The 22,604-nt window shown below is 45.6% G+C and overlaps 1 protein-coding gene across 1 annotated transcript in view; it reads left to right on the top strand.

Moving 5' to 3' along the window:
* Positions 1-775: 775 nt before the first annotated feature.
* The window catches only part of iqgap3 (IQ motif containing GTPase activating protein 3), a gene marked incomplete at both ends in the record, with an annotated part of 42,310 nt that continues 20,481 nt past the window's right edge, over positions 776-22,604 (top strand). The window contains 17 exons of the mRNA XM_080540058.1: positions 776-809; positions 1,175-1,262; positions 1,790-1,946; positions 2,191-2,268; positions 2,668-2,744; positions 2,890-2,957; positions 3,347-3,460; positions 3,801-4,061; positions 4,529-4,692; positions 5,329-5,416; positions 5,862-6,025; positions 6,292-6,452; positions 6,679-6,794; positions 6,889-7,052; positions 9,737-9,827; positions 9,953-10,120; positions 17,699-17,841. Coding sequence (XP_080396184.1) covers positions 776-809; positions 1,175-1,262; positions 1,790-1,946; positions 2,191-2,268; positions 2,668-2,744; positions 2,890-2,957; positions 3,347-3,460; positions 3,801-4,061; positions 4,529-4,692; positions 5,329-5,416; positions 5,862-6,025; positions 6,292-6,452; positions 6,679-6,794; positions 6,889-7,052; positions 9,737-9,827; positions 9,953-10,120; positions 17,699-17,841 — 2,136 coding nt within the window. The remainder of the gene's footprint in view (positions 810-1,174; positions 1,263-1,789; positions 1,947-2,190; positions 2,269-2,667; positions 2,745-2,889; positions 2,958-3,346; positions 3,461-3,800; positions 4,062-4,528; positions 4,693-5,328; positions 5,417-5,861; positions 6,026-6,291; positions 6,453-6,678; positions 6,795-6,888; positions 7,053-9,736; positions 9,828-9,952; positions 10,121-17,698; positions 17,842-22,604) is intronic.

Raw genomic sequence — 22,604 nt, 5'->3', positions numbered from 1 at the left:
ACGACATTTGACTGCCCGTTACCATTTGTTGCAGATTGGAAATACCTTTTACCGGTACCTTCTGACAGCTAGCTTGGAGACAAGAAAGTAAAGACAAAAAGTAAAGACAAAAAGTCGGCACATGTTTAACATGGTTGTAGCTGTAGTGATGCAGCCAGGGAAACGATATAGCTAGCTCGTGAGTGACTCCGTTTCCATGGCAACATTCAACCGGAAGTGAAAAAGAATTAAATTATTATTTTTAGAAACGCCAACATAAAAAAGACCGAAGCAGTAAACATAATCTCTTACTGTTAGATATTACTATTTTAAAACACTCTGCTAACATGTGAAACGCTATTAATTAAAAGTGAACACCCGGAACGCTTTAATAGTGAACACGTGGTGTGTTGAAGTTTTATTTCTCGAAAGTAAACTGCATATACCACAATGCAAAGCGGCTGTCCGATTAGCCAACGACAGGCTGGCGGGATATTTCAAATTTGACGGAACAGAACTGGACGTATACAGGCGAGAAAGATTCAGCAGTTAGTTTTACTTGGCTTACTTGGAGATGTATGTCTCAGGAAATGTATAAACTTGTAATGCATATACAACAGCAACTATCTCATTAAAATAGTTTTTGCATGGGAGCAGGAAGAGCATTGTTTGAAAGAGGTCAGTGTTTTCGTACGAGAGAAGCCAGCTTGACGCCAGGCAGTTGACAGCAAGAAGAGATCAAGGAAGTGGACTGACTGACAACACAAAGCTGCCAGAAAAAGACCACACTGGAAAAATGGGAGAATCGGCCGGACAAACGCGTTCAGGCTGTAAGTTTGCCACCTATGCTATCTGGTTATTCGTGACGTTAGAATTCTATCTCCATTTTTGGTCAAAATTTAGTTTTTTACATAATCTGATCCATTAGGTGTTTATTAATGCCTGTGTGGTGTTATTTTTAAAATGTAGATTTTTTTTTGGGTTAGTAATTCATCAAATACAAAGGTTCCATCTCACAAAACATAATGGAATGTAAAAACTTTGACGCTCAATATCTCTGAACTGCCCTAAACGGAGATAGAACCTTATCATTCTAAGCTCACGTATTGTTATTATTAAGCTGTTAGTAAGCCATCGTAGATCTTAGCTAGCCATTTTAACTACCTACACGCATGATTGACACTTGACTTCACAGATGAGCGCTTGACTGCTGAGGAGATGGACGAACAACGCGTTCAGAATGTGGTTTACCAATACCTCTGCCGTCTGGAAGAGGCTAAGAGGTCGGTTATCACATTATTTTCTGAATCTAGGCTTGTTTCCCGGACACACACACACACACACACACACACACACACACACACACACACACATAAACACACACACACACACACACACACACACACACACACACACACACACACACACACACACACACACACACACACACACACACACACACACAGACAGACTCACGCACACACACACACACACACACACACACACACACACACACACACACACACACACACACACACACACACACACACGGGTGTAGCACTAACTGCTTCAGCCTGAGTAAGTGGTCAATATACAGTACAGGAACATCTAACCCGTTTGACCGGATCGTAGCTATTTCATGTGTTGTAATTTTTAAATGTTGTGTGCAAGGATGTGTGTCAAAGGATGTTCACTTTTACTTTAAGAACTGTGCAGCTTTAAAAACCTCTCCGTTTTTTTTTGTTACCCATGTTTCCGCAAAACTAGAAAATATCTTCTCAAATGAGGTATTTCCACTCTCCCTTGACAGGTGGATGGAAGCCTGTCTCCATGAGGAGCTGCCTGCCCCGGTGGAGCTGGAAGAGGGACTGAGGAACGGGGTGCTGCTGGCCAAGCTGGGTCACTGCTTCGCTCCCAAGATGGTCCCCCTCAAAAAGATCTATGACCTGGACCAGGGGCGCTACAAGGTCTGCTATTTACCCTACATTTAACACATTTAAAAATATGTATGCCATAATAAGCTTTCATGTCTTTTTTCATTAGCTTTTGTATTCAGATGTAATGCGTTTGCGGTCAAACTCCTACTACTAGTGCTTATTTTGTTTTTCTGCAGCAAGCATAGTACTTTATTTCAGGGTAGTGACAATGTTTGAAAAGCTCAAGGAAGTGTCATCATGCAAATTCCTCAAATAGCTCATACTCTTCCCTCAGGCTAATGGACTGCAGTTTCGCCACACAGACAACATCAACCATTGGCGCAGTGCGATGGTGGAGGTGGGACTGCCAACGGTAAATGATTTTATTGATTGGGCACTCCTTGTAAATCTGAAAGGGTTGAACTCGCTGTTATCAATGTGGTAGTAGTTCCACCTAACCCTGTATTGTCTCCTTTGCTGTATGTCAGTAGAGCTCCCCACTATGCTGTACTGAATAGGAATTCCACCAACCTTGGTTGTGTGTGTACAATAAAAGGATCTTTTATCTTTGTCGCTGTGTTATCAAAAGTCCCTCCAATCAAAGTTATGAAATGTGACACCACTAGTCACATTGGGCATAATTATGTACAAAACACACCAAATTACATGTTATCAAAATGTTCTCCAGTTCTACGTTTTCACATGGCCCCTGGGTAGAGGTCAATGGTCAATTTCTGAATCAACCAAGACTAATCATTCCCTTTTTTGTCAGCTCTTCCAGCCAGAGACCACAGACATCTATGACAAGAAGAACATGCCCCGTGCTGTATACTGCATACATGCTCTCAGGTCAGTCTTCTCTAAAGGCAGTAGAATGCTTTGCAAGGGACAAACCTGTGTACTGTGACTCGTTCAAATGCAAGCATCTCCAAATTCAATCACAACCCATAATTGCACTGTGAAACAAATGGTACGTTTGTTTCTTCTCCTACAGCATGTACCTCTTCCGTCTGGGTTTGGCCCCTCCAATCCATGACCTCTGTGGCAAGGTCAAGTTTACTGGTATGTTTCTGCTTAGTTAGTTGAGTTACTGAAAACACATCATATTCTGTTTTTACAGAATGTTTTTCATTTCCACACAGTTGAGTTTGACGCTTTTTATTTGGTTTTACAGGGGTGCAAACTTGTCACCTTTGAGCTGTTTTTACCTCAAAATATATAGGTCAACAGTTTTCATAAATGTTCTTTGTTTTCACGCCAAACATTTTTTTGTCATGTTTTATGCCCAAAAAAACTTTTTGGGCCATCACCGGTTTGCATCCCTGGGTTTAACTGTGTCTCGATTTGGGCCATGGTTTTTAAATCCGTATCAAATTGAAGTGATATGCTGTAGCTTTAGTGTCATGGAAATGGGGAAATTATGGGATGTTTTGTTACCTTTTTCCTCACAGAGGAGGAGATCAACAACATGAAACGGGAACTGGACAAATATGGCATCCAGATGCCTGCCTTCAGTAAGATCGGGGGAATCTTGGCCAATGAACTCTCTGTAGATGAGGCTGCAGGTAGGTGGTGCTACATTGTCTTCCTTTGTTGTCATTTTGTCTCATGTTGTGCTTTTAACGTTCATGGAAATGCAAATTCATCTGATACTGTTGCACTTCTTAAGAAAGCACTTTATTTCATAATGGGCCGGTTTCTAAGACAAAGCTTAAGCCTAGTCCTGGACTAAATCACACTTTCAATGTAAAATCTCCATTGAAGATGCTTTTTAGTCTAGGATTAGGATTAAGCCTTGTCTGTGAAACCGGCCCAATGTCTGTCTTCACCTCTTGTCCACCGCATCTTGTCCTCCCTGTCCATGGTAAAAAAAACTGTTACTTCACGTCTCTCCCACTTCTCCAGTCCACGCAGCGGTCATAGCCATCAACGAGGCGGTGGAGAGGGGCCACACGGAGGGCACCGGCCAGGCCCTGCGTAACCCCAACGCCATGCTGGCTGACCTGCAGCAGGACCTGACAGCTGTCTACCAGGAGATGCTGCAGCAGGCGCGGGCCCAGAAGGCTGCCATGGCCTACACCCAGCGTCACGCTACAGAGGAAAAAGACATCTACGAGGAGTACTTGAGCCAGAAAGAGATTCAAAAAAACATCAACAAAGTGAACGGTGAGTATTGAGTAGGCTTGCACTTTCTGTTTCTCTCTCTTACTCTCTCTCTCTCTCTCTCTCTCTCTCTCTCTCTCTCTCTCTCTCTCTCTCTCTTCTTGTCGTTCTGTGTCTTCCTCTCTGTCTTTCTCTCACTCGTCTTCTCTGTCTCTCACTCACTCTCTCTATCGTCCACTAGATGGTAGTGTGTAGGTGCAAAAAAAAACACACCAAACATACCCAAATCTGTGACAGAAGTGGTAAAAAAAAATGAAAGCTTCAGGACTGTTCAATAATCTTTAATGCTGCGTTTGAGTGAAGTATGAGCATTAAAGGTTATTAAAAGGAATCAAGTGGACCTTTTTTCACCACTTCTATTTACATATTCCTATGAGCACCCCTTCAGTGGTCCTGCCCTGCCCGGTCAGAGCAGCAGCATGTCTCCAAGCCCAAATCCATGTGGTCACTGTGCTGCGTTGCCTCTCCAGTGCGTGCGGCCGTGGAGCAGGTGGACGAGGCTCTGGAGTGTGCGGACCCCCTGGTCCTCCTTTCCTGCCTCCAGCTCCCCTGTCTGGCCCTCAGAGGTCTCCATAGAGACCACGCGCCCTGGTACCTGGAACAGCTGGCCAGTGACCGTGAGCAGAAGGCCCTGGTAAGAGACAAATACACACTCCCTCCTGTCAAACACTTTAAAGAACACACACACACACACAACTATATACTGTAAGCGCATGATTCACATGCACATCTCCTGGGGGTTTCTGTTTAGACATTTAAAACACACCACCACTTTTTTTCTTCTTCTTTTGACTCTATACTCCAAAATGTTTTATTTTAAATCAAACAATTATTATGATGTTAAAGTACAGACTCTGCTTTTATCTGATGGTGTTTGTGTTATATATAATATATACTGTATAAACACGTAGTTTTATACATGGTCCCCCTATTTTAGGGTACCCTAAAATAATGGAACAATTGGCTTGACAGGTTCCGTCACATCATTTGCGCAAGCGTAAGAGAGCTGTCGCTGTCTGGTATTGATTATAGACTTTGTGTTTGCTATTGGTGTCTGTTGGCAAGTGCTTCAATGTCATTACTTAAGTATACATATATGCTTACTGCAACCACCTGTAAATAGACTGCACTTATATTGCGCCTTATTCCAAAGTGCTTTTCAATGGCCTCTCATTCTCACACACACACACACACACACACACACACACACACACACACACACACACATACACATACCAATGACTGACATTTACCCTCTGACCTGTGGCAGGACCTGGGGTGTGTGGACCCTCTGGATGAGGATGAGCTGCAAGAGGGGGTGTGTGTGGCCAACGCGGAGGCCCAGAGCTCACTGACAAGTTAGTTATGCACACACACCTGTATATATAAAAATATGTTGTCTGGCCTGTATGGGACATGTATTATAGTGTCACAGAGACTCAATCAAGACATCAATCAAGTAATTGATGCATTTGAATTTGCCTGGTCTCACCTTGGCCTCTCTGAGATTCAAAGATGGAGGTGGGACTCCAAATGCTAACAGGGCACTCAAAAAAGCTCAAGTTAAATTTGTATTCATCACATTTCTTTGCCATCATTACCAACTGCTACCAAGGTATATCAGCTATTTGCATGTTGAAGAAGCGGGGTTTGAGAACCGAAGTAGAGAAGTGAGGATAACCGCAGATTGCAAGGCAGAAATGGGATTATGATACTACAATGAATAGACTGTTAAATGCTGAATTATTCGTAACATGTTACATTTCGGATGGATTTCAACTTTGTGCGTGTGCGGGTACACAGTGCAGGAAGCAGTGAACTCCATCAACGTGGCCCTGTGTCATGGGGATCCCAGACAGACGGCCCGTGCGCTCATGAACCCTGAAGCCCAACTTCCTGACGTCTACCCCTTTGCCTCTGCACTGTACCAGAGCGAACTGGCCTCACTGCAGCAGCAAAGCCCTGAGGTGTGTGTGATTTCATAAAAATAAGAAAATCATTTTCAAGAGTCATGTCTTTTTTTATTATAACTATTTTATTTAATCGGTTGTAGAAATCTATTTTATCATAAACTTAAAACATCAGGGTTTATGTAGTTATAAAAATGTTCTACTTTCATCAACCTTCCAAACAATATTATAAAACATATTAAATCGGTTACTGTCGTAGAAAATACAATTACAGTAATTTGAGGAAGATGCATTCTTCAAAAATGGTTCCTCTGTTCCTGCAGGGAGTGCTGCAGCAGGAAGAGCTGTATGTGGCGGTGGAGATGCTCTCTTCTGTGGCTCTCATCAACCAGGCTGTGGAGGCCAAAGACACGGGGGCTTTCTGTGTCACCCTGGTCAGCCCAGCCGCTGGGTTATCTGACATAGATGACAGCTTGGTCCAAAGGTGTGTGTGTTCGTGTCCACTCTAGATGTCCCAGAAGTGTGTGGGAGGGAGGGCAATATGAGAGGCTGTGAGTGTGTTTGTGTGAGGGAGAGGCACAGCAATGCGTGATGCTGTGAAAATGTGTTAGTGTTTTTCAAGGGAGAAAGGGGCTCAGTATATGACGATGTGAGAATATGAGTGTATAAGCTGTCATGTATCAACAAGGGGTGTGCTGTGCCACACTTAGGTACTTTGAGGAGCTGGATGACTTGAAGAGGAAGGCAGGGAGAGTCCTGCTGACGTGGAACCAGCTTCAGGGAGGACTTAACTCTGTGAACGCCGCAGCTCAGGTGGAGCATGACCGTACGTGTCAGGGAATCAACCTGTTGTAATGGTTAGTAAAGTTAGTGTAGCTATTTTGAACAGTTAACATACCTTTCTCTCTGCTGGACCTCAGAGATCCTCACCATCGGGCTGATCAATCAGGCCTTGTGCTGCGATGACCCCCAGAAGACTCTGGCTGCGCTGCTGCTGCCCTCCAGTGGCCTAGGGGACGTCGAGCCAATCAATGCCCGCCACTACCATCACGTGCTAACCAACGCCAGGAAGTGCAAGGCTGAGGTACAGTTTGACAAGCTAAAGAGACACTTGAACCAGGAGTGAGCCGCATCTCTGCTTGCTTTGTTTTTGATGGGTGTCATTTAAGAGACTTTGGATCCATCACAACAACCGGCTCATGTTATACTCAAATAGGATATGTGTTCTGTGTAGTAAAACAATAAAATAAACTGCGCGATTTTTTTCGCGTGCACGCGCATGAAACGCGCACGCGCGCTCAAAACAACGTTTTTTTTTTTTTTTTTTCTAATCACAGCCAAAACTAGAGGATGGCCAAAAAAAAAAAATTATGAATATACAGAATATAAACTTGTGACTGACAGTCACATACACACACAAAGATCATCAGCTATAATATAATACGAAGTAGGCCTACATGAGCACAAAAGCGGCTAACGTTACTGATTAACTGTTTACTGTAGTGCAGAGAGATGGTAGTCGTAGGCGGCGTATCAAATGACAAAGCTAAACGTTTAATGAAGGACATGAACGATTGTCAACAACACACTCAAGCAGTAAATAGAACAGTCTAAACAACTTGGGTACTACGGACGGAACAATAGTCTCAACCTATAGTTCCGTGCGTGAATTATGTCAACCCACCACATTACAGAAGTAAAATCACAGTCAGATGGAGCATTCGGTAAACAGCTGAGTATCAGCTGAGTTAAAGAAAACAAACTCTTACCTTTGATGAGACCCACATGAGCCCTGTTTTCCCGTACTTCTCCCGTGTGTCTCTTATTGTCCAAATGTTCCCTGAATTTTAGCTGCATGTTTTTCCAGCATGTAATTCCGTTGTCAATAAAAAAATCGTCTCCCCTTCTTTTCCCCTTGACAATACTGTGTCGTTGCTAAAGTGACGGCACATAAGAATCGTTTTTTGACTTGCTAATGTCTGCTAACGTAGCACTTGAAACTGGCGCCGTTCTCTGGACTGCAGCTGCTCCCACGTTAGCATTAGCATCCATCTTTTCTTCTCCCTTCTCACCGTCACGAGCTCAAATGACACTTGTCGGCCGATCTAACTCTTAACACTCACTTACAGGACTTCTGACACCATGTCGTGTTATTCTATTAAACATACACGTGAGTCCTTCTGTATTTCAATGTAAGTGTCTTTATTTTAACTCGCTCTGTAAGCTCTACAATACCGGTCTCTTGTTGTCTCGTCGTAACCTGCCCACCTGACCTGGGGGGTATTCCATCAACGTCGCTAAAGGAAAATCCTGGCTTATTTTTGATAACTCTCGCGAGACCTATCAGAATATGCCTGGATATTTGTAAGAACTCTCGCGAGATTTATCAGACTAAACCTGGATTTTCCCTTTAGCGATGTTGATGGAATACCCCCCGGATGTCACTACGGTGGCCTGTACACAATAACAATAATACCACAGTTCACATTTAGACCAATCAGGAGCCCTTGTGTCACGTCGTCAACTGAATGTCATTAATCTGATTTTGGATCAGCGGTTAGAGAGAGATGGGCGTGGATTTAGGTGCACTTTTAGTCAACATCCATTATAGCGCTGATCTAGGATCAGATATATTTTAATCAGCTAAAATGTTCCTTTTTTTTTTTTTTTTTTTGAGATTTTTTTTTTTTTTTTTTTTTTGAGAAATCTGAATGGTGGCGGAGGAAATTCCATCGTGGCGGCCCGCCACGATGAAATGCATGTAGAGGAAACACTATATTTTGCATCCCTCCCATTTCAGCCAGTACTAACAATGTACAGTGTCAGCCCCAGGCAGGGACAGATAACAGCTCAGACTAGATGAAAGTGGCCATTTATTAAGTAAAATGCAGCATAACAGTTCAGAATGCAAAGAAATTGTGGAGCTAAAGTTAGATCTTGTACAGTGTTGTATTTTGCAAGCTCAAAAAACAACCTGTTTGCTAATTTAGTGGAGTTGCTAAGAATATTACGAAGCTAGCTTTAAAGTAACTTGCCAAAAATGTAATAGCTTCCACCTACAAACAGAATGGCTGCATAAATCCATATAAGAGGCACTGTAGACTGCTAACAAATTAGTCACCATTAGATTCAGCTAAAAGATAATCATTTAACTTAGGAATGAAAGGCTCACAAGATGAACTGTCAATCAAAAATCTTAGCGTCACACCCAGTCAACCTGTAATCTGTTTCAAATTATGATAAATATGTTACGTCTTGCTTCATTTTGAGCATTTTAATTCTAAACAAATGAAGTATGTAACATAACATTTACCCAGAAATGATTTGATATGGAAATCAAAGTCACATCAGTGGGCCTTTTAAAGGTGCAGTTGTGCAATTGGGAAATGGTACTTGAAAAAAGTGACCGCTCTCAAATTCGTCAACAGGCCTCTAGATGCCGGGACCATGACATTGAACTACACATTTTAAAGCATGCTGTTGGTTTACAATGACATTTTTTTATAAAAAGAAAGTCAAACAGCCTTATATTTTGGGTTATGATAGGGTATGACAGTACTACTATGGTTATTGCTAAAACAATATATGGTTATATAATCATATCATAATTTGAAATGATTGAACAGCAGAACAGCTGTGCCTTTTTAGAGAGTCTTTTAATAGGAGGCAAGAAGGAAACAAGCTTAAATCTGTGCAGCCTTTGATGAAACCATTTGAAGCCAAAAGAGGGGATGTCAACAATGCCGTGTCCTGTTCTATCTTATTTAGGTGAGCCGTGACCCAGGAGCTGAGTTGTGGCTGGCTGACATCCAGGAGGGCGTCAGAAGAGCCAATCAGGACACTCAGAGAGCCCTAAAGAGTGAGTCAGCATATTATCTCCACAGCGTGAATCTGTAGCCGTCAGATATATTATACCAGTTATTTCTAGAAAAGGAGACCACATTGTGACAGGCTGTGTGCGTGATGTGTGTTTCCCCCTGCCAGTGTCCCTAGGCATGGCGGCAGTCAACCAGGCGGTGAAGGAGGGCAAGGCGTCCCAGACACTGCGCGTTCTGCGTCTACCAGAGGTGGCGCTGCGGAGCCTGGTGGCAGAGTGTGCCGGTGGCTATCAGGCGGAACTCAGTGCCCTTCTCAGAGCCAAAGGCATGGGAGGTCTGTGTTCGTCTAATACGTTCAAGTCCATTGGTACTGTATTAGTGTGTTAGAATGAAAGCCTCTCAGTAAGGTTACTCTGTAGGTCACAATCAAATAGGGCCAAAGTTTGACTTGAGTATCAAGCAAATTAACGGACAGAACTAATGTCGGTTCTGTAGCACTAGTAGTTGTTTTTGTATTAATCATGCACAGAAAAACTATATACACAATACACAAGCATATATAGTTCAGTAATTATTATTATTTATGACTTATGAGTGTGGAACGGGACGAGAGTCTGACGTCATTCAACTGTGCGTTGTGTAAGTTAGTTTACAGAGCAGAGGCCGCAGCTGGACCCTTCTCTTACAGAGTGCTGTTGGAATAGGCTAACAATAACAATAGACAATCGTGTCCAGTGTGGGATATGTGGGTAGACCAAAATTATCTTACCATGGCTCCACGTCAACGATGCTATCGTAAGCGAAGCCCTATCGGCAACAACGGACTAACAATTAATATCTCATGGTCATTACCTGAGATAGCCTTTACATGTCTTATTCAATGCAGATAGGCTCATAGCTTATCCTACAGCCGACTGAAATTCGAGCAATTTGATATTATGTGAGATAGGCCTTATCCATATCTGACATTTCATATAAAATTATCTTCTCATGGATCGCAAAACTCAGTCTGTCAGCTGCCACTTGCTATTCAAATATACATGTCATAATCACAAACATATTCAATCATAACAATGACGATAAGACACACAGGTCGCTTTGTAAAAATGTCAAATATTCCTGCAAATCACCACCAGGAATACAGCTGGAGAACAGGTAAAAAACATGCGCCGTTCACCCACAGAGCGAGAGAGAGGGTATAGAAGAGGGAGACGGGAAAAAAGTTGCCCCCTATGAATTAGTTTCTTTCTAATCAATAAAAAGAAAAGCTCTGCCCCGCGTACAATAAATCATTAAGACCGATATTTCTCTGTCCATCTCTCTCTCCCCTCAGTCTCCCTATGACACTAACATGGGTAAGTATAGTCTCTCCGAAATTTTACCGGACTCTTTCGGGTTTTGAATTTAAACAGAAATGGAAGATAATTGAGAAGGTGAGGCATGTGACAGAACCCGCAGCTAAAAAAACTACTGCCCTAATTGCCAACATGGTGGCTAAAGATATGCTGCTGACATGAGTACACGGTTCCAATTTGAAAAACCAGCACTTCACCTCTCGAATAGATGCATGCTGAGTCCGTTCACATAGCCAAAACTGACCTGAGTAGCTATTACCACAAATTCCATTTAATCTTTATAATTGTTTGTGTGTAATTGGCCGTTTTGATATCGGGTAGGCTATAGCTAGACCACAGGTAAACATTGTAATTCGAAATGGCTGGACAGCTATACATAATGGGTTATTTGCCTTTTTTCTGTTCTGCATTATTGTTATGTTAGCTTAAGTATTCAGAAGAAGAAATTCATGAGGATTAATACCAGAACAAATTAGATTGTTCACTGTTAAAGGTGGGTTTTTTTGCGTTAAAGATATTAAGTGATTTCTTGACGATGATCCATGGCTGTCTGTGAATGTTGGCACACATCGAAAAATCTATTAATCGTTCATACCACCCACTGATTAATCGAGTTACGCACATCCCTAGCATTCATCAACTTCTCTGGCTTTTTAATGCAAAAAAGACATGAATAAGTGTCTGCATAAGTAATCAAATCAAATCAAATCAAATTTTATTTGTATAGCGCATTTCTTACAAGATGCAACTCAATGCGCTTCACACAATGAAAATGTTCAGTCAATCAGTCAATCAATCAATCAATACTGACAGAGCCGCGAGCAGGCAAAAGTAAAAAACCTGTATACTATGTAGCCAGGAAAAAATTCCCTTGCAGCCCTCTACCAATAGAGCGACTACTAGCCAGTTTGCTTACCAGTACCCAGCGGTCCCCCAGGGGAGGCTAGGACCACCGGCACAAAGCAAGCAAGCAAGGGCAAAAACCTGTACACCATGTATCCAGGAAAAATTCCTTGCATATTATCGGCGTACACACTGTCCATAAATTTTGTGTTGTATTTGCATCGTTCTGCATCCAGTATGGTCACAGGTCCTGCCAAAAGAGAAACTTAAGCACAGTTATAATGCAACAACACAATAGAGACAGTAAAGATGACAGCAATACAACCTGATGGTGGTCCTGGTACACTCTTGTACCGGTTCCAGTACTGCTCTAGGTGCTATTTGGAGCTGACAGTGCCTCATCAGCACCCGGGTCCATTTTCCTGTCAATACAAATCTCAAAAACACGAGTATGGTGTAGTGGCCTAGTGATCCTAGTTCTATAATGTCCAATGTCTCCCGTAGTATCAAAAGGCGACATTGAATAAGTAGGTTTTGAGGTCACGCTTAAAAATGTCCTGAGTTTTAGACAACCTCAGGCCCTCAGGTAGGGTGTTCCACAATCTAGGAGCATATATGCTAAAAGCTGATCCTCCAAATCTCTTTGTCCTAGCCTCTGGCACTATTAAAAGTTCCGTGCCACTAGACCGTAAGGGTCTAGCTGGTGTGTATCTTATGAGCATGTCCACCATGTAATTGGGTGCATCACAGTGAAGTGATTTATAAACTAGTAAAAGGATCTTGAAGTCTATTCTATGACTGACAGGGAGCCAGTGTAGTGATCTCAAGACAGGTGTGATGTGCGCTCTCCGTTTGGTCCTAGTAAGGACACGAGCAGCAGCATTTTGAACCATTTGTAGTCTATTTATCATTTTTTTGGGGAGACCTGTCAGGAGAGCATTACAGTAATCTAGCCTACTAGTAACAAACGCATGCATTAATTTTTCAGTGTCTGCCTGGGAGAGAAATGATTGTACCTTAGTGATGTTTCTTAGATGGTAGAAGGATGTTTTAATAGTGTTATTTATATGAGTTTCAAAATTTAGATCTGGGTCAATTATGACACCAAGATTCCTGGCCTGACACTTAGTGTTAAGAGCTAGTGTTTTCAAGTGTGCAGATAATTTCTCTCTCCCAGTTTTCTCGCCAATGATCAATACCTCTGTTTTTTCTTGATTGAGTTGGAGAAAGTTTTGTGTCATCCAAATATTAATATCGGCAATACAGTCTATCAGGTGGTCGATCATCTTGTAGTCGTTGGGAGTTACTGAGATATAAAGCTGAGTGTCGTCAGCATAGCTGTGGTAGTTAACGCTATGCTTCTTGATAACAGAACTGAGGGGTAGCATGTATAGGCTAAAAAGCAACGGTCCTAAAATGGACCCCTGGGGAACTCCACAGGTTGTGCTATAATTTTTTGACTTATGGTCACCAAGGGCTACAAAGTAGTCACGGTCAGCCAGGTAGGTCCTGAACCAGTTTAAGACCGGACCTGAGAGGCCAACCCAGTTTTCAAGTCTCTCAATAAGTATGGAGTGGTCTACCGTATCAAAGGCTGCACTTAAGTCTAAGAGTACAAGAATCGAGAGTTTTTTCGAGTCTGCATTTATCCTAAGGTCATTAGTTACTTTAAGCAAAGCGGTTTCTGTGCTGTGGTATGATCGGAAACCTGACTGAAGTGGGTCATACCTATTATTTAGGACTAAGAATTCATGAAGCTGTCTATACGCTGCCTTTTCTAAAATTTTGCTTAGAAAAGTAAGATTGGATATTGGTCTACAGTTTTTTGGATCAGAAGGATCTAGGTTACTTTTCTTCAGGGTGGGTCTAACCAGGGCAGTTTTTAGCGCCGCAGGAAATATCCCTTTAAGTAGGGAGTGATTTACAATGCCTAGTATGTCATCAGACACAGATTCAAAAATGTCCTTAAAAAAGGTGGTAGGAATAGGGTCAAGAGGACACGTAGACGGTTTAAGCTGTGACACAATTTTACCTAGTGTTTCCGTACTAATCATGGTGAACATGCTCATAGTCATGTTCTGTGGTGGCGGATCTGTGGTGCTACACAAACCTAGTCTTTCCTGAGTAATACACATTCTAATATTTGTTATCTTATCCCTGAAGTGGGCTGCAAATTCCTCGCATTTGGTGACAGAGGCTGCGCCGTCTAGAGTCCTAGGAGCAGGGTTTACAAGGCAATCAATTGTCGAGAACAAGACCCTGGGGTTATTCTTGTTTGTAGATATTATCTTTGAGAAGTGATTTTTCCTAGCATTTCGCATTGCCAAGTTAAAGGCAGATAGATGTTCTTTAAAAGTATTCTGATCAATCTGTAGTTTGCTCTTTCTCCATCTGCGCTCAGCTTTTCTACATGTTCTCTTTAAGAGATTTATTTCACTGTTTCGCCATGGTGCTCTCCTCTTGGCTCCAACCTTTTTTAGTTTGGTAGGTGCCAGGGAGTCTAGGGCCATTTTTACTTTATTGTTAAAGGTAATTACTAAGTCGTTTTCACATAACGTGGGAGTTGTGTGATTACTGTTCATTAAAGCTTTGAAATGTTCAGCCACTGCAGGGGTAAGATAACGTTTTTTAACAACACGTTCAGCATTGCTTTCAGCTTTATGTGTTACAATGGTAAAGAAAATACAGAAATGGTCAGAGAGGGCCAGGTCGCTGATACCTGATATTGAGACCTCAAGACCCTTTGTAATCACAAGATCAAGGGTATGGCCATGATTGTGGGTGGGTTCATTGACATGTTGGACAAAATCCATGGATTCCAAGAGGTCAATAAATTCCCTAGCCCTCAAGTCAGCCTCATTATCAACATGAAAGTTAAAATCACCAGTGATAATAATCCTATCATAGTTGGGATGGATAATGGATAGGAACTCAGAGAAGTCAGGTAGGAAGGTAGGGGCTGGTTTCGGCGGCCTGTATACAGTTACCGTAAGAATAGGTGGTTGGCATGCCATAACTGTGGCATGATATTCAAAGGAGGAGAATATATCAAAGGATATGCTCCTGCAGTTTAGGTTATTTGAAGCTATGGTAGCTGTTCCTCCCCCCTTTTTTCCATTTCTGATTGATTGGAAAAAACTGTAGTTGGGGGGAGATGCCTCAATAAGGGCTGCTGCTCCATTTGTATCTAGCCAGGTTTCTGTGAGTAGCATGCAGTCGAGTTTTCTATCACAAATGAGCTCATTTATGATAAATGTTTTTTTGTTAGATAGGGACCTGATATTCAAAATTGCCATGGAGATGTCATTTTGACACTGGGGCTGACTCGTGGGCATACTTAATGAAATGGGTAATAGATTTCTCAAATTTGCGCCATGTATTGCCTTATTTGTGGTGGAGGGAGTCCGATGGGAGACAATAGTCTGGATGGCATGTTTGGTGTTAGAGGAATGGATCGGACTCATCCCACATCAGCGTTGACAGGGCACCGGCCAATGACATCGGACAGCGAGGTCCATGGACATCGACAGCAGGCGGGCACCATACCTGTTTGGGTGAAATCTATCTCTCGCAAACAGCTCACTACGGTTAAAGAACGTGGTGAAATTGTCTATAAATGGGATTTGCATAAGACAGCAGTATCCCTGTAGCCAAAGGTGAAGACTTCGAATTCTACTGTATTTGGTGTCGCCATACCTGGGACTCGGGAAGGGGCCCGAGATGATGCAGGTCTTACCTGTGCCCCTGACGGTGGCGATGAGGGCTCGGAAGTCGACCTTCAGCTCCTCCGACCTCTCCCGTCCGATGTCGTTGGCACCCACGTGGACGATGACGGAGGTGACCTGGGGGGGGGCATCCTTCATCAGCATCGGGACTGCCATGGCGATGTCCCTCACCTTGGCACCTGGGATGCAGTGGGTTTTGGCCTTCGGGACTACAACATGGCGGACCATGGACGAGCCTATTACAAGCACAGAGGGGGGGGGGGGGGGGGAGAAGAGCGGGTGCGGGGGGGGGAGGAGACGCGAACTGTAGTCTCCTCTGCCGGTGGCGTGATGGACCTGTAGGGGGCCCAGGGTGGGAGAGGGGGAGAGAGAGAGGGGGGGCGTGTGGTCTCTGGGGCGGGGGCGGGGCCAGGCATGTGGTCTCTGGGGCGGGGGTGGTGACAGGCGTGTGGTCTCTAGGGGCGGGGGCGGGGCCATGCGTGTGGTCTCTAGGGGCGGGGGCGGGGCCATGCGTGTGGTCTCTAGGGGCGGGGGCGGGGCCAGGCGTGTGGCCTCTAGGGGCGGGGGCGGGGCCAGGCGTGTGGTCTCTAGGGGCGGGGGCGGGGTCAGGCGTGTGGTCTCTGGGGGTGGGGGTGCAGGCCCTGGCTCTCTTCGGCTTCGGTGTGGACTGGTGGCTCTGCAGCGCCTCGAAGCTGTTCCGCAGCAGGAGGGCCTCATGGGGGTTGGCGCCAGAGGAGTCGTGGGTACGACTCCTCTTCCTGACGGTGATCCAAGTCTCTGGTGATATAGGGGCAGTGTGAGTTACACCTGGAATTGGGCTTACAGGTGGAGACTTTGATGTTGATGTTGTGGTTTGTGTGCTTTCTATGTCTGTAATTATTATATGGTGTAGATTCGAGATTCGACCCTTCATCTCCTCAACCTGGAAGCTAAGCTCCAGGCAGCGCTGGCAGGCCATGAAAGAGAAAAATGGTGTTATTTGCAGAGAGAGAGAAAAACAATTTGATAGTGATCAATCAGTGTTTCAGAGATATGTGATATAAAAGTGTATAAGGTTCTAGTAGGGGTAGTGATGGTCTAGTAGAGGTAGTAGTAGGGGTAGTGTTGGTCTAGTGGGGGTAGTGGTGGTCTAGTAGAGGGGTAGTGGTGGTCAAGTAGGGGTAGTAGTGGTCTAGTCGGGGTAGTGGTGGTCTAGTAGGGGTAGTGGTGGTCTAGTGGGGGTAGTTAGTAGTTCGGGGAGGTATCCCGATAGAAAAAAGTCCGTTTAAAAAGTGTAGAGGTGGCTAGCTGGTTAGCCGCGGTAGCTAACTAATAACGTTGGTAATCCCGATTCAGCCTCCCGGCGTCGGATTCGGTGGAACGAGGTCCCGATGTTATATAGGATAGGAAAGCTATTTATTGTAGTTAGTAGTTCGTGGAGGTATCCCAATAGAAAAAAGTCCGTTTAAAAAGTGTAAAGATGGCTAGCTGGTTAGCCGCGGCAGCTAACTAATAACGCTGGTAATCCCGATTTAGCCTCCCGGCGTCGGATTCGGCGGAACGAGGTCCCGATGTTATATAGGATAGGAAAGCTATTTATTTATAGGAAATGCTTTCTCAATAGAGTTTAGTATAGATAGCAGTTTTTAAGATTCTAGCGCTGTCCAGCAGCAGCAGCAAAACAAACATTCGTCGTAACCCGGAAACGGGTTAAGTAATGGGACAGGCCGTAGTTTCCTTTCGTGAATTGATCATGTACAGACATTTTACCAGGTGTTTAAATACATTGTTGCCTATATGCAACATTGGGCCTTATCGTGATACGGCTGTTGATATCCCTTTTAAGACATTGAGTAGTTGAATGCGGTGTGTTTCAGTGCTTTGCTGGGACTAAACACACTGCGGCCCACACTAGGAACAAATGTGAAGAACACTCTCTGTGCAAGCTGCTTCTAGAACCTCAAGTAGTAACACCAACCCTGCTGGTCTGTTGATGTGTTGGGGCTTCAGGAGACAACAGGAGCCCCTGGCTGAGAACCAAGAATGATGATGGGACCTCCTACTACTTCCACCTGCAGAGACTGGAGGGCACCTGGGATCGGCCTCAGGGCTTCCTCCAGAGCAGCGTGTTCCTGACCCGCCACGAGATACAGGTCAGACTTGACTTACTGACTTGACCCTAAAACCCTTATACTCAGTAAACAGCATAGCTTCGGCACTGTTATTCTCCGCACTCTGTTTTGGGCTAGTTTAAATTCCTTCTATATGTATTTAAAGAGGAAGTTTATCCAAAATCCATTTCATGTGTATTTCTAGTCAATCTAGTTGTAGGAATTGAATCAAATGGAACATTCAGGACTGATGACTGCACAGGATTGTCCAAGGGACCATTTGGAATTCAGAATGTGTCTGGGACCTTCGGTGGGCTTCTCTACAGCAGAATGTAGTCCTTAAACTTTAGTAGTCCATGAACTTGGGTGTACATTTTCTTATCAACTTTATTTAATGATTATCGCTTGGTTCTAGTCGCTCCGAATTGAATGTTACAAAAAGCTTATATTAGGAATACAAATATTGGACAGAAGCAAGTACAATGTTGATGGCACGCTTCAAAGCTGCCCTTTTTTTTATTTTTATATATAGGTTACAGTGTTTCCTCCAGGAATTTTTACAATGGTGGCGGGTAGTGCTGCGCGCTCGCGAATTTTTCGCGTGCACGCGCATGAAACGCGCACGCGCGCTCAAAACAACGACGCAATTTCAGCCAAAACTCGAGGATGGATGGCCCAAAAAAATAAAATGTTTTCCTGTACTTCTCCCGTGTGTCTCTTATTGTCTGTGTCTGCATGTTTTTCCAGCATGTAATTCCGTTGTCAATAAAAACAAAAACACTGATCTGACGGGTTTTTTCACAACGTTATTACTTGTCACTTTAAGCCCAGGAGGGAGTTAGCGATTAGCGATGTTTAGCTTAGCTTAGTTTAACAGAAGTATCTTCACTTTTAACATGACTTCCCGTGGTCGTAGAGGGCTGGTCGACGGCTTAAAATGACCGTGTAGACCTATAGACCTTATCCAGCTATAGTCTTGTGTTTCTACCCCGGGCATAGCCGGTGTTATTCACGGACAAACACTCCTGTTAGAGTGGTTCTAGTACACTGGACATAGTGTTTTTTATTGGTTTTTATAAAAACGCAACACCGTGTATACAATCAATTAATCAAACAATCAGACATTTAAGACATTACATTCAACAACAACCAACATTAAACTAACTAAAGTGCTCAGTGTTCAGTGTATTGTCCAGTGTAGTGTAATGTTCAGTGTTCAGTGTTCAGTGTCCAGGTTCCAGTGTCGGTAGGAGGCAGGGGTAAAAAACCTGTTCGCTGTGCATCCGGGAAAAAATTCCCCTGCAGCCCTCTAGTTGTAGAGCGACTACTATCCAGTTTGCCCACCAGTGCAAAGCCGTGGCTCCCCCACCTCCCTCCCCCGAGGGACCCCACACACCCGACTCACCCGACCCACCACCGGCGCGTCCGGCCCAGCCCACCAGGCTCAGACTCCTGTAGCCCTTCACGAGGCTAGCCGGACCAGGTGCCCCAGCGGCGGAGCAGATCGAGCACGCAGGCCAACCGGAGGCCCCTGAGGAGAGGCCCAGAGAGCTCGGCGCATGGCAGGCAAGCAGAGGCGAAAAACCTGTACACAGCTTATCCAGGGAAAAAGCTCCCTGGCTCTTCTCAGCTTGTTCCGGGCTGGGGGTTGGGGGTTGGCGGGTAGGGGACTGGGCCTGTAGCTGGGGGCCTGGAGTTGGGGGGGGGGGGCCCGGAACAGGGGGTTTGGGGTCGCTGAGTTGGAACCTGGGGTTGGTGCTGGGGTGACGTGGTGGTTCCCGCCGGTCTCTGCTCCTGGGTCTGGAAGCCTGGGTAGGTGTCAGAGCTGGATATGACATGTGCCTGAAAAGATACAGGAGTGAGAGAAGGGAGGTGTGCATGGTTTGTGTAGTGTGCATTTTGGTGTCAGGCGGGTGATCAGTACTTCCCTGTGACCCAGTGGTGTTGGTCATCCTGGTGCTGGTGGTGCTGGCAGAGACGGCTGGTTCGGCTGTGGGTTGTGTGTGTTGATATTCTGGTGAGAGTAGGAAGTGGGTCAGTGCTGTGTACATGTGTAGGTGGTGGAAGGTGCAGTAAACTTCCCTGTTGGTGTTGTGCGCTGCTCCTCTCCTGGTCCTTGTGATGGTGATACTGCTGACCAGGGCTTGTGCTGGAACAGTGGTGAAGGTGATAGTGCAGGAACTGGTGGTGTAGTGAGGTAGGCCCGGGGTGGGGGGGGGGTTGGTCGATGCGGCGCGGCATGGGGGGGGGTTTAGAGGATGACGTCCTTCCATCTCTCCACCCCCCACACCGCTCTTGCTTGATCCGGGTTATTTTTAAAGTCAACAATAGCATGGTCCCTGAGGCAGAGGGTGATTCTCCTCCTCAGGGTTGTCAGGTGGACGCTCTGTTTCTGATAGACCCTGATGTTCCTCGTCTCCCAGAGTACCTGCTTGACGGCGCTGATGATCCTCCACTCTTGTTGTAGTTGGGGGGTTGTGCACCCCCCGGGAGGACCATACAGGATGTTATCGCCCGTCAAGCGGGGCAGGGTCAGCAGGCTGTTTAGGGAGACAGAGGGAACAAACAGGGCCCAGACCCGCCTGGCCACGGAGCACTCACAGAACAGGTGGTTAATGTGTTCTGTGTCCGTGCATCCGTGGGGGCATTTATCAGTCGTTGCGATGTGCCGCCTATGCAAGAATTCCCTAGTGGGGAGACAACCATGAGCAGCCATCCAGGCAATGTCTTTTTGTTTATTGTTAGTACATTTATGATTAATGTTTTTCCATACCTGTTTGGAGTCCACGGCTGTGCTGGCCTTGGGGTGAGTAATGGTTTCCTTCGACCTTATGAAGGTCATAATGTCTTTGTATTTCCATGAGGCCAGCCCAGCCGCGGACAATCCTGTCTTGAAGGCAAAGTCCCTCCATATCTTGTAGACAGGAGGGGGGTCCCAGCTGTAGGGCACAGTGTGATTTATTGATGCGGTCACCCTGAGTGTCCGGAGGATGGGTGTGGCATAGTATATTTCAAAGAACCTGGCTTTCCTATCTTTGTTGTTGATGTTGTTGATGAGGTTGGAGAGTCCCTGTGCCCTAATGATGTTTAGGATGTCTGGGACCCCTTTCCCCCCATTCTCCACTGTTTTGTACAGGGTGGTGCGTTTTAGTTTTTCCATCTGGCTCCCCCAGACAAAGGTAAACATGATCCTTTCGATGGTTTTGGATACTGCTCTGTCTGGGGGAAACACCCTGCCCAGGTAAAGGAGAATGGGAAGAACAATAGCCTTCAGGACCAGGATCTTGCCTGTCATTGTGAGAGGCCGTGCACTCCACTCACAGATCTTCTTTTGGACCTGGCGGATGGTCTCCTTCCAGCTGCCGGAGGCTCCTCCATCTTTCTGGTAGGTGATCCCCAGCAGCTTAATGTTTTCCGTCTTTACAGGGAAGGAGGTTGCCAGGTTCTCCTGCCAGTGCTGCGACAGAAACAGCTCACACTTACTCCTATTGATCAGGGCGCCAGTGGCTGCACAGTAGTCCTCCACCACTTTCGTTGCTGTGGAAATGGAGCGACTATCCGTGCCGACGATGGTAATGTCGTCCATGTACGCCACCACCTTGAGCCTCTCCCCCCGGGCCCCTGGTAGAGGGTAGCCCATGATGTTGGGGGAGCTCCTGATCTTCCGTAGGAACGGCTCCAGGTAGATGACGTACAGTAGAGGGGCCAAGGGGCATCCCTGCCGTACTCCAGCTTTGATGGGGAAGGGGTCTGTCAACTGGTTGTTGATCCGAACTCTGCTCGTGATGTTGTTGTAGCAGAGTTCGGTCCAGTTGAGCAGGTGCTGGGGGAAGTTCATGCCTCTCAGCACCCTCTGCAGGAAACCATGGTTAACCCTGTCAAAGGCCTTCTCCTGATCCAGGCTGAGAAGGCCTAAAGGGGACCTCCGCTCCTGGGAGTGCAGGATGAGGTCTCTCACCAGGAGCAGGTTGTCATTGATGGACCTACCGGGGACGCTACAGGTCTGGTCAGGGGCTATAACTGAGGGGAGGAGGGTTTGAAACCGTTGGGTGAGGGCTTTTGTCATAATTTTATAGTCCACTGGGAGGAGATTGATGGGGCGCCAGTTCCGGAGGTCCTTGAGGTCCCCTTTCTTGGGGATCAGTGTGACCGTACTCTGTCTCATTGACTCTCCAAGCCTCCCTTCCCTGTAGACGGCTTTGAAGACCTCCGCCAAGTCCTCCTTGAGGAGATCCCAGAGAGTCTTGTAGAACTCTGCTGGGATCCCATCCGGTCCAGGGGCCTTGTGTGTATTCAAGGAGTGCACGGCCCGGGTGAGCTCCTCCGTGGTCAGCTCTGGGTTCTCACTCTCACCACCCTCGGGGACCCGGTCCAGACCATCCAGGAAGGTGGCCATGAGAGTCTCGTCGGTTGTCTTGATGTTGTAGAGACTCTCGTAGAACTCTCTTGCCACCCCCGGGATGTTGCCTCTGTCTGACACGGTGTCCCCATTGGTGTCGTATAGGGACAGGATAGGCTTGTGTTTTGACCGTGCCTTGCGGAAGAAGTGGCGTGTGCATTTCTCCTCCTCCTCCAGGCCCTGGAGTTTTTCCCTGAACTGTTTCTTTTGTTGTTGCTCCCGGTAGAGGGTGGCAAGGTGTTGTTTGGTCTCAGCCAGTTCTCGGGCCACATCCAGACCACCCAGTTGTAGGAGACTTAGGCGTTGGAGGGCCGCGTTGTGGTGTTGAAACCTGGCCCTCTGTTCTGCCGCTTTCCTCCTTCCGACTGACCCGAAGTAGCCCTTTGTCCTGGCCTTAACCATCTCC

This window comes from Nansenia antarctica, assembly GCF_963989245.1.
Source record: "Nansenia antarctica genome assembly, chromosome: 10".
In the NCBI taxonomy this organism is placed as follows: Eukaryota; Metazoa; Chordata; class Actinopteri; order Argentiniformes; family Microstomatidae; genus Nansenia; species Nansenia antarctica.
This window is presented reverse-complemented; position numbering and strand designations above follow the sequence as displayed.